Source organism: Lycorma delicatula, chromosome 7 (assembly GCF_047948215.1).
Source record: "Lycorma delicatula isolate Av1 chromosome 7, ASM4794821v1, whole genome shotgun sequence".
Classification (NCBI taxonomy): Eukaryota; Metazoa; Arthropoda; class Insecta; order Hemiptera; family Fulgoridae; genus Lycorma; species Lycorma delicatula.
The window spans coordinates 52057712-52075059 of NC_134461.1; the positions used below are offsets into that span (position 1 = coordinate 52057712).

Genomic DNA, 17348 nt, shown 5'->3' on the forward strand with positions numbered 1-17348 from the left:
CAGAATAACAAACCTAGTTACATACATTTTTCGAAATTCCCTCCTTCACAATGTACGGAGCAATCTGCCCGATGTAAAACATTTCCGGTGGCTTTCTGTATCATCTCAGGATCGTTTTGTATAAATTAATTTCGTATTTTAATGAGTAACTCTTCTTCAATATTAACTTTTTGTAGATATGCTATCGTCTTCATATGGCCCCAAATAAAGTAATCTAGTGGCATTAAGTCGGGTGATCGTGGAGGCCAATCGATCGGTTTACCACGTCCAACCCAGTTAAATAAATTAGCATTCAAGTGATTTCTACCTACTAAAGAGAAATATGGCGTTACACCTTCGTACTGGAAAATCATTTGCAATTTAGTTTGTAAAGGTACATTCTCCAAAAGAGCCGGCAAATTATTTTTCAAGAAAAGAACGTATGCATCTCCCGTAAGGTTTTCATCGAAAACAAACGGTTCCAGAATTTTTTCATAAATATTATCACATCAAATATTAATTAAAAATCTATGTTGGAAACTAGTTTCTGCAGTACCATGTGGATTATCTTCGCTCCACAAATAATTATTTTTCGAAGTGAAGACTCAATTTCTCGTAAAAATGGCTTCATCAGTAAATAAAATCAAAAATACCTTACCAGCGTTGTCTAGAAGCCAACGACAAAAGTTTAACCGCAGGGGTAATCTGTTAGCCGCAAATTTTGAATCTCCTGCAGGCGGAAAGGACAGAGGTTTTCTCTCCGTAGGATGTGCCACATTTTGTTTTTTTACGAACCAGTGCGACATGAAATTCACCTTGTACTAGTGCCTGAGCTACGCTGAAAATGGTGAATTGCACTATGTTCATCATTAACACGATTTACTTGGCGTTCAACAAAAAACGAACACGTTGGAAATAGCCCTTTCATTCGTAAATGTTGATACACCGAACACTGAAGAATATTTAAAAAGAATGCGTAAATAATGATTTAAAAATAATTTTTATTAGGTATAGAAAGTATTGTGCGATTTTCTGTCTATTTTTCATCTGTTTTGCTTCAATAAAAACCAATTTTTTCACTTTTTATTGGCTTCATTTATATTACTTTTCTCAGAATTGAATTCTCTATAAGTTTTAAATCTTCCGGATTTATTAATCATTAAACAAAGCAATTGTACTTCAAACCAAAAAAAAACTTTTTCAACATCGATTTGGTGTTTTCCATCTTCAAAACTACTGGGAGTTACAGTTCTGGGACCTATTTTTTCCTATTTCCCAGCTCAAATTACATAAGAAACCACCAACTTTACTCCTTAATGTGGGTCCCAAAGATTATAATAGGGGTTTCTTTTTATTAGAAATGCTGAAACCCGGGCCAAATTTTTCGCTAGTTACTCGAAAACAAGGCATTTTCAGACATATGTTTATATGAATTTTTTTCATTATTTTCACCACTACAACTTGTCCTGAAAGTTTTTCTTTCTTCGTGGGACATTCTGTATATATACACGTACAATATATACCGGGTGTCCTATACCACCCATCTACCTCTTCTAAAATTGAAGAAGTGATTTTTCTGGAAAATGGAAACAAATTTTATCACCAAATCGGAGGCGCCTCTTCTGTTTCGACCAGAAAAAACACTAGACCGGATATTCATTTTCTTAAATGGGATATTTTCACCGCGAATTTAGATTCTAGGCATAAGTCTGTCTAGTCCGAAACATTTTTTCCATAAAGTACTGTCTAACCTCTAAATGATCTTCGAACTTTTAGTCATTAATTCCTTTCAAATCCTCTTTTAAGCACCAAAAAACTGGATTTTTACAAATTAAAATTTACAATATATATATATATATATAAATTAATTAATAAATGAACGACTCAATACAACAGCTTTACGTGAACAGAACTCACCAAATGAGTGGCATCTTTTAATTCCTCGGTATTTTTCGGTCTTGATTTTTTATTGCAATTTACTGGTTTGTGAAAATATTTACTGCAGTTATTATATGAGTACATATGAAAAAAAGATAAGCTATTTAAAGTTATCTGTTCATAATTTGCCATTATTTTTGAATTAAAATTCAATAAGTATAATAAATTTTTGTTAATTGTTCTACTCAAATTATCATATCAGATTAAGTTTTTAAAAAAATTATACAAATTTTTTATAGAATGTTTCATAAAAGATTGTTTATTCAGTTTATTATGATATATATGTTTTTAACAGTTATGAAACAGTATTACAGTTATAAACAGTATAATAGTTTTGTTAAATAATGTAGTAATTATATGCAGAACATAATAAAATTTTTAAAAATACTCTGGAATTACAACTCATAAATTAAAAATTAAAAAAAATAATTATTCTAACATGTTTTACAAAAGCTTATATTACATTTTGATATACAAATATACACTTTACAAAAACATACATTTACAATAACCCTAGTTTGAAAATTTGAACTAAAATAATTTTGTGATAAAGTTATAAGTTATAAAGTAAAGTTGAGTTTATTTTTTTGTATTGATACATTAATAAAAAAAAATTAAATAATCAAGATTTTGGTAACAACAAATGATAAGTTTAAATATGTATAATGAAGATTACAAGGCTTAAAACAGAAAATAACAAGTTCAACAGTTAGCATACACGAGTCAACAATCTTTTTTTAGATATTAAGCATTTTTATCATTATCAGATTCGTAAAATCTTTCTTTATGTTATATACAAAATCAAGTAAAAAATACTCTTTGGTAAACATATTTGTTTTGTTATGTTGTTTTTATTAAATGGTATATTATCCATACTGTGAACAAATATTTTACATGCATACGAAATCAACAAAATGTTTAACAAATTAGCAAATGGTCTGTAAAAATGATTCTTTTAACTCCTAGTATTGATTAATATAGTAATTTTATGTCCAGTATTTCTTCTCATTCATCTATGTTTTTCATTAAAAAAAAATGTAGTCAGTAAAGTTTGATATGTTAATTTATTTTTTTCTCCTTGGATATTTATTTTACTCCAGAAACGGTAAATGAGGTGATTTTGAGAACGAATAAGAACATTCATTTTCTTTATAGAAATTTATGTAGCTAATCTTTTTATGAATAAATTTTTACAAAATTTTTTTTTCCAGGGTTTCGTCAATGAAGAAAAGAATTTTGTATTTAGTCCATTAGGATACTCTGTAATTTTAGGTGTATTAGCTGAGGGAGCACGAGGAAATACAAGAAATCAGTTAGTTTCTGCTCTTCATTTACCAGAAGACACATACGCTGTTAGACAAACCTATAAGAAAGTTCTAGGAAACCTAAGAGTAAGTAAATAAATATAAATAAACTTTTTTTTTTTTTTGTAATGCTGCTCTAATTTTACTACACGTTGAAACTGTAGCCTCAGTGCAGTTGTATAACATTCTCCTGTACAGGAACAAATCAATCTGTAGTATGAATTTTCTGTATACTCTTTTGTAAAAAAACAATTTAAAATCCAGTCATCCTATCAAATAAGCCTATTGGAATGTTGTTAGTTCTGTAATAACATGTAAATTCCATGAAAATCAATGATATTATAGTTTAATGTAGCCAAAATTAGTCAACATTTGAAATAAAATTTATAAATTCAATCTCGCAGATTTAAATTTTCTGAAATCTAGAAATTTACATTTCAACTGATTTTAAGTATACGATCAAGTTCACATGTTTGTGTGAATATAGTAGTAAATGTTTGCTGTAGTTAAATTCAGCTGATCATGTCTACCATTATCAGATAGTACCAAATTTCTGCCACAAGCATACATATGGAAAATCTTAAAAATTCATTTCACACCTGTATTTTCTAGAGTGTGAAGTATTTTCTTTACTTTTTCCAATACATAATATGTAAAAGGCATAAAGTAATAGTATCCTCATTTTTATTAACATATTTTTTTGCAAAACTGTACAAATTTTATATTTAAATGCTTTAACATTAAGAAAAAATAATGTAAATTTATATATATTTACATTTCCTTCCAAAGTGATTATGCCTAGTTCCATTGAGATGGTAATGGATTGAAGGATGAATCATACTATATATCTAACATAATAACTGTTTCAGAAAGCAAAATACTTATTATACCAGTTGTTCGGCAAAGAACTTTTCAAAAGATTGTTAAATTTTTCTGTATTGATTTATATTTAAATTACCAAAAATTTTGAAATTTTAAGATACACTATTCTGTACCACTAATTATCATTTTAACAGTTAAACTCCAATAAATTTATTGGCAAAGAACCATGTAAACAGTAACTGATATAATACAATTAACCAATGAAACTTTAAGAAACTTTTTAACAATATTTTTTCAGAATTATGAAAAAATGAAATCCATCTTATTGGGAATTGAGTCAACCAGCCTTCTTGCTGTTTTTCTTTCAGCCTTTTTTCCATTTTATGCCACAAAATTTATCAATTTTTTAAATTATTATTTCCATCACTACCTGTATTATTTTAAATAAATTAATCAATATTCATAACATGTTGCAATTCATAAACTATATACTAATTGATAACATAAAGCTCTTACTTTTGAGTAATTGTTAGTAACTTGCACATTAATTTACTGTTAATATTTTAAAACCATAAACTAAAAATTTAGAATAAACATTGTATCATAAAATGCAGTCAATTTATAAGAATCAATTGTAAATTTAGTTTTATTTATCAGAGTTTTTACTGTAAATAATTTGTAAGGTTTTTTGTCAAATATAAGCACAATACTATGTTTTCTTAGAAATGATTCATTTTTTTGTCAAGTGTAACCAAAAAGAAATTAACTAAACTTAAGAAAACAAGATTCAACACAATGATCGAGGAAGAATAAGAAAATTGAAAAAAGATTAATATTAATTACAAAAAATAAATATAACAACCTGAAATTAGCTTTCTTATAGTTAGGCATTATTATTAAATTTAGAATTTTTTTAAATATTTAGAAAATATTTCTATTAAAATAATTTAGAAAATTATTTTTATTTTAGAGGTTAGCAAGTTTTTTATTTATAATAATAGTAATAATAACAATAAGCTAGTAATAATAATGTTCGGATTATGCGTAGTGGAGATAGAAATGCATTTCCGCACGGATTGTTGGGCTCCCACTGATGATATTATCCAGTCACCATCAGCAGACTAATGAAAAATTAAGTGAGACCAGTGAAAATTAAGTAGTGGCCTGAGAAGGCCGCTACTTAATTTTCACAACCATTCAGGTCACCCAACTTTGTCCTAGAATGCTGCCTACGAATCAGGCCACTCCCTCGCAGCTGGTCAGGTCTCGGAACATCATCGCAACCAAGTTATGGGCGCTGAGTGTTCCGAGATCCGCCTCTAGTGTTCCTCGATCTGCCGCCCAAGAAGGAAATTTGAAAAAGGTGTGCTCGGGGTCGTTCCGTACACCGGGGCAATAGAGGCAGTCGGAGGACGGCGCTTTGCCTGTGACATGGGGATAAGCGCGGAAGTACCCATGACCTGTTAAAAACTGGGTCACATAGTACTCCACTTCTCCTTGCCGGCGCTCAGTTCACGGTCTGACTAGAGGGATAACCGATTACGGTCCATCGTCCTCTAGTCTCGTGGTCTCAGATCTCTTGCCATGCGAGAAAGGAGTCCGTTCCTCCTTGGCGATGGTCTCCTGGTCTTCGCCTGCCCGTCTTCTCCTGCAGGCCACCTGGTACTCCCTTGTCAAAAGAGCAATGGGTATGATGCCGGCGATCACCAGTACGGCAGGCTTGAAAACCACCAGTACGGGGGAAGTGACTCGCAAGGCCGTGCTGCGTTGCATCTGCGCGAGCTGCTTCCAGTTTCTTTTGAACCTTAATGCCTGAGCCCATAATTCGTCCCCAGCCCGCAGGGGTAGGAGGTTATCGATACGCTTCTTCGTTAGAACCACGATCTCCGTTTTTCTGAGGGCTAGAGACAACCCATGGTCGTCCAGCCAGACACTGACTCTGTGCACGGTTCGACTGAGCCTCAGTTGGGCGCGTTCCACATCGCAATCTGTGACAAGTAGCGCAACGTCGTCAGCGTACCCAACCAAGGCCGATTCTTCAGGCATCTCCGGCCTCAGCAAGCCGTCATAGACGGCGTTCCAAAGGTCGGGTAAGAGAATGGAACCCTGAGTCGCCCCTGACGTTATCGCAGTACTACGCCAGCCTGCCACGGTCTCGTGGATGAGATCGCGATTCCTCAGGTATGCATCTACCATTCTAAGGAGGTATCGAGGTGTGTGGAACGATTGCTCCAGGCCCTGAATCATATTGGTCCACCGTGCTGTTGAAGGCGTTTTTCACGTCCAACGTAACGAGAAGAACAACACGGCGCGAAAAATAATTGAGGTCCTCCGTTCACTGCACTGCCTCAACAACCTCTTGGATTGCATCTAGGATCGACTGACCCTTGTTGGATGACAGGCCACCTGCCTGATACATCGCCACAACCTTTAACAGCTTCTCCAATACCTTCTCAGTTGTGTAAAACATACTCAGTGGGAGGTAGGAGGACGGCGACTCTGGGTCTCCTTTGCTTTTGGAAATCAGCTCAAGACGCGCGGTCTTTCATCAGACGTTGAATGCCCCAGCCTCCAGACAGTATTATACATGTCTAGAAGCAGGCGGAGCTTGAAACGCCCCACCAGCTTGAGCACTTCGGCCCTGCATGCCGTCGGGACCAGGAGTTTTTCTGGCCTTCAGCGACCGTAGGACTCCCTCCAGTTCCTCCACTGAGAAGAGCGAGAAGTCGCCAGAGTCCCGCTCGGCACGGACCGTGTGGAGTGGGAACAACGTCTTAACGACGTGCTCCGATTTAGCCTCGTCTATTGGAGTTGGTGACCGCGAGACCCCCAATCGTTGAGTTACTATCTTGTAACACAGACCCCAAGGGTCTGCATCCACTGTCTCTGTCAGTTCTCACTAGCAGCATGCCTTGCTCACATTGATGGCTAATAATAATAATAATAATAATAATAATAATAATAATAATAAATTAATTTTTTTTTACAGTCTTGTCTTATTTGTGAAGATAATACAGATAATATACCTCAGTTCAAAAACTGGTTTTATGTTTATAAAAATTTTACAATTGATGAATCATATAAAAAAATTCTTGAAGAAAATTACTTAACAGATGTATTGAGTGTAGAAAGACCAGATGCAGAAACTGAAATGAAAATAGAAGTACAATTTACTGATGATAGTAACAGCAATAAATCAGTTTCTGAAAATAATTCTCCAAGCAATGTCAATGACAAGAATTCTGTTGTAAAATATGAACAAAAACCATTAGAAACAAGTACATCAGTTAGTACTGTACCAGTAGAACAAAAACCAGAAAATGAGAAAGAAATATTAGAACAAAAAGATATTTCTGATGATCAAACTACAACTTCAAGTGTATATAACTTTGATAATGAATCAGTAGCAGCGCTTTCAGTAAATAAATTAGCTAGTAAAACAGATGGTAAGTAAAAGTATATTTTTTTTGTCTTCTGTTGAAAACAAATTTTTTGATAACATATTCAATGAGCAGTTTATTTAATTCAGTAGGTCTTTCCATTGAGATCAATCAAATATCAAATATGGTAATATTAAACAGCAGTTATATTTTTCTATAGTAATGGTGGAACTGTAAGAAGTATGGTTTCATGTGACTAAACTAAAGTTTATTTAATTTCTCAAATATGGTACCTCTGATATGTTAAATAAATAAATTAACAATTAATATAGTTCACCTTACCAGCATGTTGATACGTTCTCTAAATCTTTCGGCTTACTTGGAAGCCATTGTCAGGAGTTAAAATTAATACATTAAAGTCAAAGTTTAAAAATCATAGTTAAAATTTAAAAACAGTCCTGACTGTCCCAGTCTTACTAGTATACTGTTTTACTAATATACTATTATACTAGCAGGAAGTTAGAAGACATTAAATACTAGATTAAAAAAAAAAAATAGTTTGTAAAATTACCATAAATACACATTTATAATTATGATTATGAAAACAAAACACAACTCATAATTTAATATGTATAAAAATCTGTCATGAATATATACGAGTTCTTGAGTACTTTTATACACCTTTTTACTATGACCTCATTAATTTATCCATCCATCTGATTTCTCGCAATTTTTTTTCCATTTGATACTCAATTTTTAACTCTCTCACTCTGTTAATACTCTCAGTATTCTATCCAACAAAATTTCTTGTAGTTGTGAGAGCCTTTAATTCTACATTCCTTTCATGATCACTCTCTGCTTTAGCTATCATACAACTAACAGATTTGATTTTCATAAGTCTGATTATATAAGAATATGCTAAATCATTTTTCTTTCACTAATGAGTGGTAGGTGGCCATGATTGTCCTGTTCATATGAAACTTTTATTCTACTTGGATTGATTATAGTTAATTTAAAAGTTCTTTATAATTCACAATCATTCAATTACATTTATTCAACTACATAACATACCCGGTTTCTCATTATCTTTCATACAGTTTTTTATGCACATTTTTTACAGTAAAATATTTAAGGTTAAGCATATTTATTTAGTTTAGTAATAAATACCAAAAAACCAACAGAATGTAACAAATTCCAACAAAAATGCACGGAACTGCATCCAGAGTTTGGTGATCTATGAGAAAGTACAATGAACTTGGGTTTTGCTGATTGCAATTTAACTAACTTCACATTAAAAGTTAGGTTGTAAGAATTAAGTTAGATTCACATTGAAATCATTAGGTTGTAAGAAAGCTTGTTTACACTTTTACCAAGAACTCTAATTAATTAATTGTTTAGTTTGATCAGTATTTTATAATCAGTACTCTGTGAACTGAAAAACAAAATAATGGTTGATTTGTGTAAGATTCTGCGATATGCTTCTACGATAAATTAAGTATGATGGAGAATGGAGTATGGAACAACAGCAAGTTATAAGTAAAATAACAGGGGAATAGGGAAAAATATTTTTTTATTACTAATGTACGTATACTCTATTTACCAGTAAAAAATCTAATTATTTATTTTTCCTTATGGAAAAATACATTACCTTATGGAAAATACATTATGGAATTGTATTTACTAAAATATGTTCTGATAGTAGTTTTTAGGAACACTACACAAACGGACTAACATTATAATTGAAAATTTATTTCTGGATTGCATACTCCTAAGATTATATTTTCAAACTCTATAATTTAAATAAAATTATGCAGAATATATATTTTAATTTTACAGAAACTGGTAAAAATATTGTGTCAAAGATGATCACATTCAATGGCTTATATTATCGTGGAAAATGGTCAACACCATTTGAAATCACTAAATCTGCAGAAGAAAAGAACTTTTACATATCTAATGAAAAAAAGAAACCAGTAACAATGTTACGGACAGAAGGAATGTTTGAAATTGGTGATTTACCTGAATTAGAATCAACAGCAATTGAACTTCCATATTTGGTAATAATATATAATTTTATTTTCTTATGATATAAAAAAAAATCCTTTTTTGTATTTTAAATTATTTGTGTAGAAACTTCATTTTATGTAGTGTTAAAGTAGATGAATAATGTGTATAATGCGTTAGTAGAGGAGTAATGTGTGTATCGGTGAAGGGATCCATTTCTCCATGAAACAATCTTCTTTCAGCAATTTCACTAATCTTCTTTATATACAGAACTCTTTGTTAAATACCATGACCAAATTAGTTCTGGAAATCTGGCAAAATACAACCACCACAGTGTTGGGACGAAACAACTTTACTAGAAAAAAATTAGGAATTAAATAATTTATCACTGCATCAATCTTCAAAGCGTTGGAAACATTCTTGGATTATTATTATTATGCCAAACTCGCTGAAGTGGAGGTAATATTCAGCTACGTGTCATCTCCACTTCATTCATCACAGGACTCTGTTACATAGTAAACATCATTGTTCTCATGGGAATCCTTGCATGAAAAGACTGGTGCAGAACATATAGCAATAAACTAATGTAATCCTTTCTGCTGAAAAACAATGTATTATGAGCACTATAATCATACTGAAAAAAATAACATTTTGTAAACATCCAATTACATACTTAATAGGTAGTTTAGATTGTCTTACAGTTTCAAATTGCCAATATAATCATTAAAAAATGTTCAGAATTAAATGGTGGAATGAAAGGTTAGACATAGATAAACTGTAGTTACAAGAGTATATGATTACAAAATTCCTTATTCACACGTTCTATCTCAAATGGATGTGAATGCTTTTTAATATTATGCTTAGTAGTAAAAAAAGGTTACAACTGTAGGTAGTTTCTGATGCACGGCTTACACACACAACTTAATTAAAAATATTTATCACTTTATTTAAATACAATATTTTTTGATTATTTAATTCAATGATTCTAACTAAAGCATGTGCGCATACCATATTTAATTCACACGGGTGTGGCAGTACTAGCGCTGACGGTCGGCAATAAATAAACTAATGTAATTTCACATCTTACATAGAACAAATTTTGCTTGTAACCTCTCAGTTACACCAGCCTCTCAGACTGGTGTAACTGAGAGGCTTAATGCATCAAGTACTGAGTCAACTGGGCGATCGAGTTTCAGACCCAGCCAGACCTAATTACTTTTTTACACTTTAAATATTATTAATTTATTTAATTCTGCCGCTCACTTGTGACGTCACAACATAGCAGTAGTTTATAGCATTTTTTGGGGTGGGGGTGCGATTTTACAAAATTTATTTTTGCAAATATTGTTATTTTTTAATTGCTAACAAATGTGCCTAAGAAAAATATGACCTTAATTAGGCAAAATCTCAAAATACTGAGTGTAACCTTGCTCTACAGCTTCATCTCCTGAACCTTTAAAGTTGAAAATTTAAAGGCATCAAGGCTCCATACATAGAAGTAATTTGGCCAAGTTTAGTAAAAATCAAACCAGTAGTTCTGGAAATATAAGGTGATTTAAAGGCCAACCCAGAACACACACATATACATATGAACATTAACATCCAGAAATTTCTATCTGGTTTTTTGGGTTCCTTAGGTGTCAAAGCGTCATGATCCAGTAAAAACTGCATATGCTCAAATTGGGCTGATTACAATACTTTACCTTCTATAGCTATAACTCTGCTACAGTGCTACCTAGACAGGAAAGTAAAAATATGTGTTAAGTTGCAAAGGACCTAAAAAGAGCAGTTTCCTAGTGACTTGTAAGTAATAAGGCCAAGAGTGTCATTGTGAGATCCTTTCTTAAAATTGTATCTTTTGTATGTTAGCTGTTATGAACCAAGTTGCAAAGGATTAAAGTTTATAGTTTTACCCAGCAATCAATAGTATATTATTGATCTCCTTCCCCAAAAGTAGTTAAAAATGTACAGATGTATTTTACCTCTATTATTTTTTAAATGCTGAAAAGCCCAATATTTTTTAGTCCCTAATTTAAACTTATTGAAAAGAAAGTGTTTTTCAGTGAATTGTGTCTAAAAATTTTTAAGCTATGACAGAAGAATTATTTAAGTAATAAACAGTTTGTAATTAACAACTTACCTTGTAATTAATTAAAGATTCTAATAAAAAATTAAGTAATTTTTTATTAGTCTAATCCACTTCCCTGTTCCTTCTTGTGTGACTATTTCTTAACATTATTATACTTTTTAAATGTTATATTCTCAATTATCCTTTACATGTATCCTTGTCTTTTTTAACAAATGTTCCCTCTAATGCATTTATTCTGTGATCAAATTAAGTACTCCACCATTCATAATGTATGGCCCACAAAGTTGTTCAATTTACACAATATTTTGGAACAAACATTTTTTGTTGTTTGTCTTAAAAATACTTCATTTTCTACTTTACAAATCTACTTAATTATCAATATTTTTTGTTTATTTGTTCAGTTTAGTGCTATTCCCTGATGATTGTTGTGAGTATGGGCAAGTTAGATGTTAAAGCTACATTTCCTAATATTTGGGTTAAACTGGTACTGATGGCATTTGTTTACGTGTAAGCATAAGAACAAATTAAAAATTTTTTCATGTAAAAGGTGTACAGTTTGTATATATTTAAATAAATTAATGCAAATAACCTAGGCTTCAGGAAGACTACACCTATACTTCCAAAATTATCCCCTAGAATAGTATTAGAAATAGAAGTAAAATATAGTAAAGTAACTGAACACAAATGTTTTATATATGACTATTTATATAAATATATATTTTATTATATTAAAATAATATGTTATATGTATTTTAGGGAGAGAGGTACTCATTCTTGATATTATTACCAAATTCTCGAGATGGATTAGTGAAATTAACAGCAGATCTTGCAGGTTATTCATTAAGCAGATTTTATATGAAAAAACAATTAACATCCAAGTTAGCTGAAGTATATCTTCCAAAATTTATGTTCCAAACTATCAGTAAACCAGAAAATATACTTCGAGAGGTAATTATAATGTTATTATCATTATTTGTATTTTTAAAGCTGTATTTTAAGAGCATGTATCAAAATTAGGGCTTCTCAGTTGGCTTCATTTAATATCAAGCTGATCACTAATGGAAATAGATATGAGTATTTTCATCATTTTGTCATGATGATCTGTGACTTTAACTGAATATTAGTAAATAATAATTCTGAGTTCATTTATACCAAAATAGTAGAGTGTACTGTGCTGTTCATTCATGGCTTTGATTTAAATAGGTACACATAAAAATTAATTTTTTACTACTATTACAGTAACTCTCAAAATTTAAACATAGAAAATATGAGTAAATATGTATAGCATAGATTAATAGACTATACTGTACTTCATAGTTTAAAATTTTAAGATATAAAAGAAATTGCTGATATATTTACATCCTCAGAAGTAGGAAGTAATGTTTGTCATCAATATTTACTGTATCCTACTGTATTGCATAAAAAAAATAAATAATCTCATTATATCTTATATCTACATAATTGGGCAGCAATATACAGAATACTTCAGCCCATTTCTGTAACACTCCAATGATCTAAAACCACTTACAATATATCTCTACTGAAAATATAAAAAAGAAGCTGGTTTTAAAGTTGAATTTTGTTAAAATAAACAATTATTCAATAATCTTATTTCAAGTGATTTAGTGAAACTTTCATGGTTGGAATTATGTAAAAATTGATTAAATGCTTGCTGGAAAAAATTTACCACACAACATTAGCTAAAAAAAAAAAAATTAAATAAAGCTAACTGTTTGTACGAAAGATTCCTAGTAAAGCTTTACAAGTCATTCATTATATGACATATGGTACATATGAGGTCTGTTCAGAAAATAACTGAACATTTTTAATTACAAGTCATTTAGTGACGTGCGGTTGGAGCAGTATTGTGTTCCACTAACCTCCTTGTAACCACACATTCTTGGATTGTTGATATCTTGTTCAGTTTTAGTGTTATTGTTATTTGAGTACAACATGCTTTAAGTGTTAGTAATGATTTTCAGTAAAGTATAATTTTGCGTGAAACTGGGGAAAACTCCCAGAAACGTTTCAACTTAAGAAAAACTTACAGAGATGATGCTGTGGGTCATACGCAACGTTACAAATGGCTTTCATGATTTAAAAGTGGTCGTCAGTCAATTAAAGATGGCCCTCAAATTTAACTGATATCACCTGCATTCAGAGAATCAATGATCTGGTGCATGTAGATCGTCAATTGACTATCAGAGAACTTGCAGAAAAGGTGAGTTTCTCAACTGGATTATGCCATGAAATTTTGACTGAAAAACTAACATACATTTAGTTGCAGCAAAGTTTGTTCCTTGTTTCATGACTGAACAGCAGAAAGAAAGTCATGTGCACATTTGTTGACAACTTCTTGAACAAGACAATGATTATGAAACATTCACACAGAGGATCATAATGGGAGATGAAAGCTGGGTTTACGGCTTAGACATTGAGACAAAAGTTCAATCATCACAATGGATTGGCAAAGGATTTCCACACCGGTCAGTCTTCATACAATGTCTAAGTGATGCTCTCTGTTTTTTTAGATTTTAATGGAACTGAGCATTTTGAATTCTTGCCTCAAGATGAAGCAGTGAACTGTGCATACTACAAGGCATTTTGAAAAAATCCACAAAAAGAGACCAGAGTTGTGGCGAGGCAACTCATGCTTCCTTCACCATGACAATGCACCTGCACACTCAGCACAATAGTTTTGTGCCAAAAATCAGATAACTGTCCTCCCTCCAAATCCCTACTCTCAGGACCTGGCCCCTTCTGATTTTTTTCTTATTTCCAAAATTAAAATCAGTAATGAAAGAACACTGTTTTGAGATTATTCTTTTCAAATTCCATTTCAAATGAAGCTATTCAGGACTGCTTCATGAAGTGGAAACACAGCTAGGAAAAGTGTAAATAGGAGAGGGGACAAGGACAAATAATCTGTAAAATTAATAATAATAAAGATTAAAAAAATAAATCCGGCTATTTTCTGAACAAACCTCGTATTAATATTATTTATAAAGAGAACATAATTATTCATCATTTTCAAACAGATTTATGTATTAAAGCTTTTTAGAAAAGTGTGGTTATTTGAACCTCAATTCTTGCAGAACAAATGTGAAATATAGTGGAAAAGACTGATTTTCGGAAAAGTTTAAGTAATCACCTCAATAACCATATGTTTTTCATAGTATACACAAATTATAGCTTATTAGTATTATAGTAGTGTTATTAGTATTTTTATTTAAGAAATTTTTAAGATGGAGGTAATCCAGTTTTATAAGATTTCAGTAAAAAAAAAAGATACTTGTTTTAGTATGGTAGGAAGTAAGTTTTTTTACAACTTACAGAGCTGAATATAGGCACTCAATTTACATGAAAATAATACAACTTTAGCATGCAAATTTCTGTTGAATAAAATAAAACACAATAATGTATCTTAATATACATTTTATACTTGAATTTAATTTGTTTATAATTGTTTGGAATATTTTTATTTTTATTTTTTTTTAAATATTGTAAAAAAAGGAATTAACTTCTTGCCAGTTGAACAAAAACTGTTATTTTTTCAGCGTTTAGGTTGTAATATCTGTAATGTTGCAATACAAAACATCTATAAAAAAATAATAAAAATCAAAGAGTTAATTCTACTTTTGACAAGTGGTGATATTAAAATGAGAGAAGTTAATGCAATAAAAATCGAAACATAATTTGTTTCATACACTTACACACCTTAATATTATAATTTACACATATTATTATATGTTAATTAATGCAGCATCAGTGTTTTAAATTATGACAATAACTAATTACCATAAATGCATGAAAGAGAGTTTATACTAAAACTAATTCTTAATTTAAACATTTTATTTATTTTCTTACTAATTTGTAACGAGAAATGGTAAAATAGTCTACTGAACTGATGTTATAAAAAAATAATGTAAAATTTTAATAACAGATTAGTGAGTTAAATCTTTCTATTAATTCTTTGTGATCCCTGTCCCCATCAAAAGAATGTTATTATAAATGCATCCATGCATGCGATGTAAAAACTTAAAGAAAAAGGAAACATAATATTTACCTAATTATTTTAACTTTACTATGTAACACAATTAAGAAGATGACAAGAGATATAAAACTATAAGCTCAAACTGTATAATCAGCTCAAATTGTGTAATCAGTATTTTTCATATTTACAAATTTTTTTTAAAAACTGTTACAGTATGGAATACAAGACATATTTTCAGAGAATGCAGATTTAACAGGAATAAGCAGTGATTCTGGTTTATTCTTGGATGAACTTGTTCAGTTAGTTACAGTAGAAGTAGATGAAAGGAGTTCCGAAACAAATTTCTTAGCAGGTAACTGAAGAATTTAAAAAAAATATATACATAATAAATATTAAATACAATTTTTATTCTCAAAACACTGACACAGCTTATAGTTTAGAATTAAGAATGATATCTAGAGGGATAAATATTTCATTTTCTGAAAATAAATGAACAAAAATTAAGTATTAATAGTATTTTATGATACTCTTCACAATATATAATTTGGGAATGAAATTAGTAAACAAAGTACATATGTTAGATGACATAACCATTTTGTTGCAGGGTCCTGATATGATACAAGTCCCTCCCAAAATGGCATTGTCATCTAAGAATAAAAAAACATTTTGTGCTAGGCTTACAAAGGAGAATGAGAACTGCAATAGTTTTCTATTAACATTTTTACTAAACCAGCTCTACTGTCGCTTACCAGTATACCAAATCTCATTAAAAGGTAGGTATTTATCACTATCTGCATTGAAGTGGCAACATTATTCTGTACACCACATGGGTGACTGACTATATAATTAACATCATTATTCTCAGAGAAACCAACTTAGGATAAGAGGGGCGTAGATGTACAGCTGTAAGTTGAGGAAAAAGCACCTTGCTAGAATGGCTCTACTATACTAGAATATGCACAGCTTGTAATTTTAATGTATGATATTAGGAGCATTGTAATATAAATTAATATAAGGCATGAATTAATTTTTTTTTTCAGTTGGTACTGTAACTGAAACTCGAAGCAACTTTGAAAAAGTTAAAGTTGATCATCCATTTTTATTTTTTATAAGAGATAAGATTGATAATGTTATAATAGCAGCTGGTAAAGTACACGATCCTTCATTAAGAAATTAATTTACTTCAAAGAAGAAATTTATAATTAGTGTATAATAGTTGACTGCATTTATTTTTGAAGTAATTTATTTATTATAATAATAAAATATACTGTTATAAAATTAATATTTTTTAGAATAAAGATTTATAAAAAAAAATACCACAAGTTATTATTCATGTATCAATAAATACCATCCAGTAAATATAATTATAAAATCCTACCTTTCCTTAAGCATACAGTTGTTACAATCGGTACAGTTGAGGTACCTCTACACAAAATAAATATCTCACAAGAGATAAATACTGAAAATTAAAAAATACGACTGTCAAAAAAAACATTGCTGACAAATATTGCTCTTTAATATAGAATAATTAAGAGCATGCAGGTGACAATTTTGTAAATATTTCTTTTTTTAAATTTATTTAAACATATATATGCATATTTATAGTCTATGTCACTCCCAGTAACGTAGGGATTCTAACGCGTATTCATATCTTAATCGGATAAGCCGTTGAGCTGCTACGGTGGAACAAACATACTAATTACACTAAATAAACATACATTACACTCTTTTTTGGGCAGTCGTATAAATAAAAGAAAGGGATTATTAGTTAATATTTGGCAGTAAAAAGAACATGAGTACATGATCAAAGGAGTGACGCTGTACCAGCGCGTACGTAT

The 17348-nt window shown here is 30.7% G+C and overlaps 1 protein-coding gene across 1 annotated transcript in view; it reads left to right on the forward strand.

The window, feature by feature from the left end:
* Positions 1 to 16687, forward strand: part of LOC142328287 (serpin B4-like) — a 30171-nt gene extending 13484 nt beyond the window's left edge. The window contains exons 3-8 of the mRNA XM_075371991.1: positions 3129 to 3308; positions 7033 to 7489; positions 9260 to 9480; positions 12273 to 12464; positions 15724 to 15862; positions 16551 to 16687. Coding sequence (XP_075228106.1) covers positions 3129 to 3308; positions 7033 to 7489; positions 9260 to 9480; positions 12273 to 12464; positions 15724 to 15862; positions 16551 to 16687 — 1326 coding nt within the window. The remainder of the gene's footprint in view (positions 1 to 3128; positions 3309 to 7032; positions 7490 to 9259; positions 9481 to 12272; positions 12465 to 15723; positions 15863 to 16550) is intronic.
* The last annotated feature ends 661 nt before the right edge of the window (positions 16688 to 17348 follow it).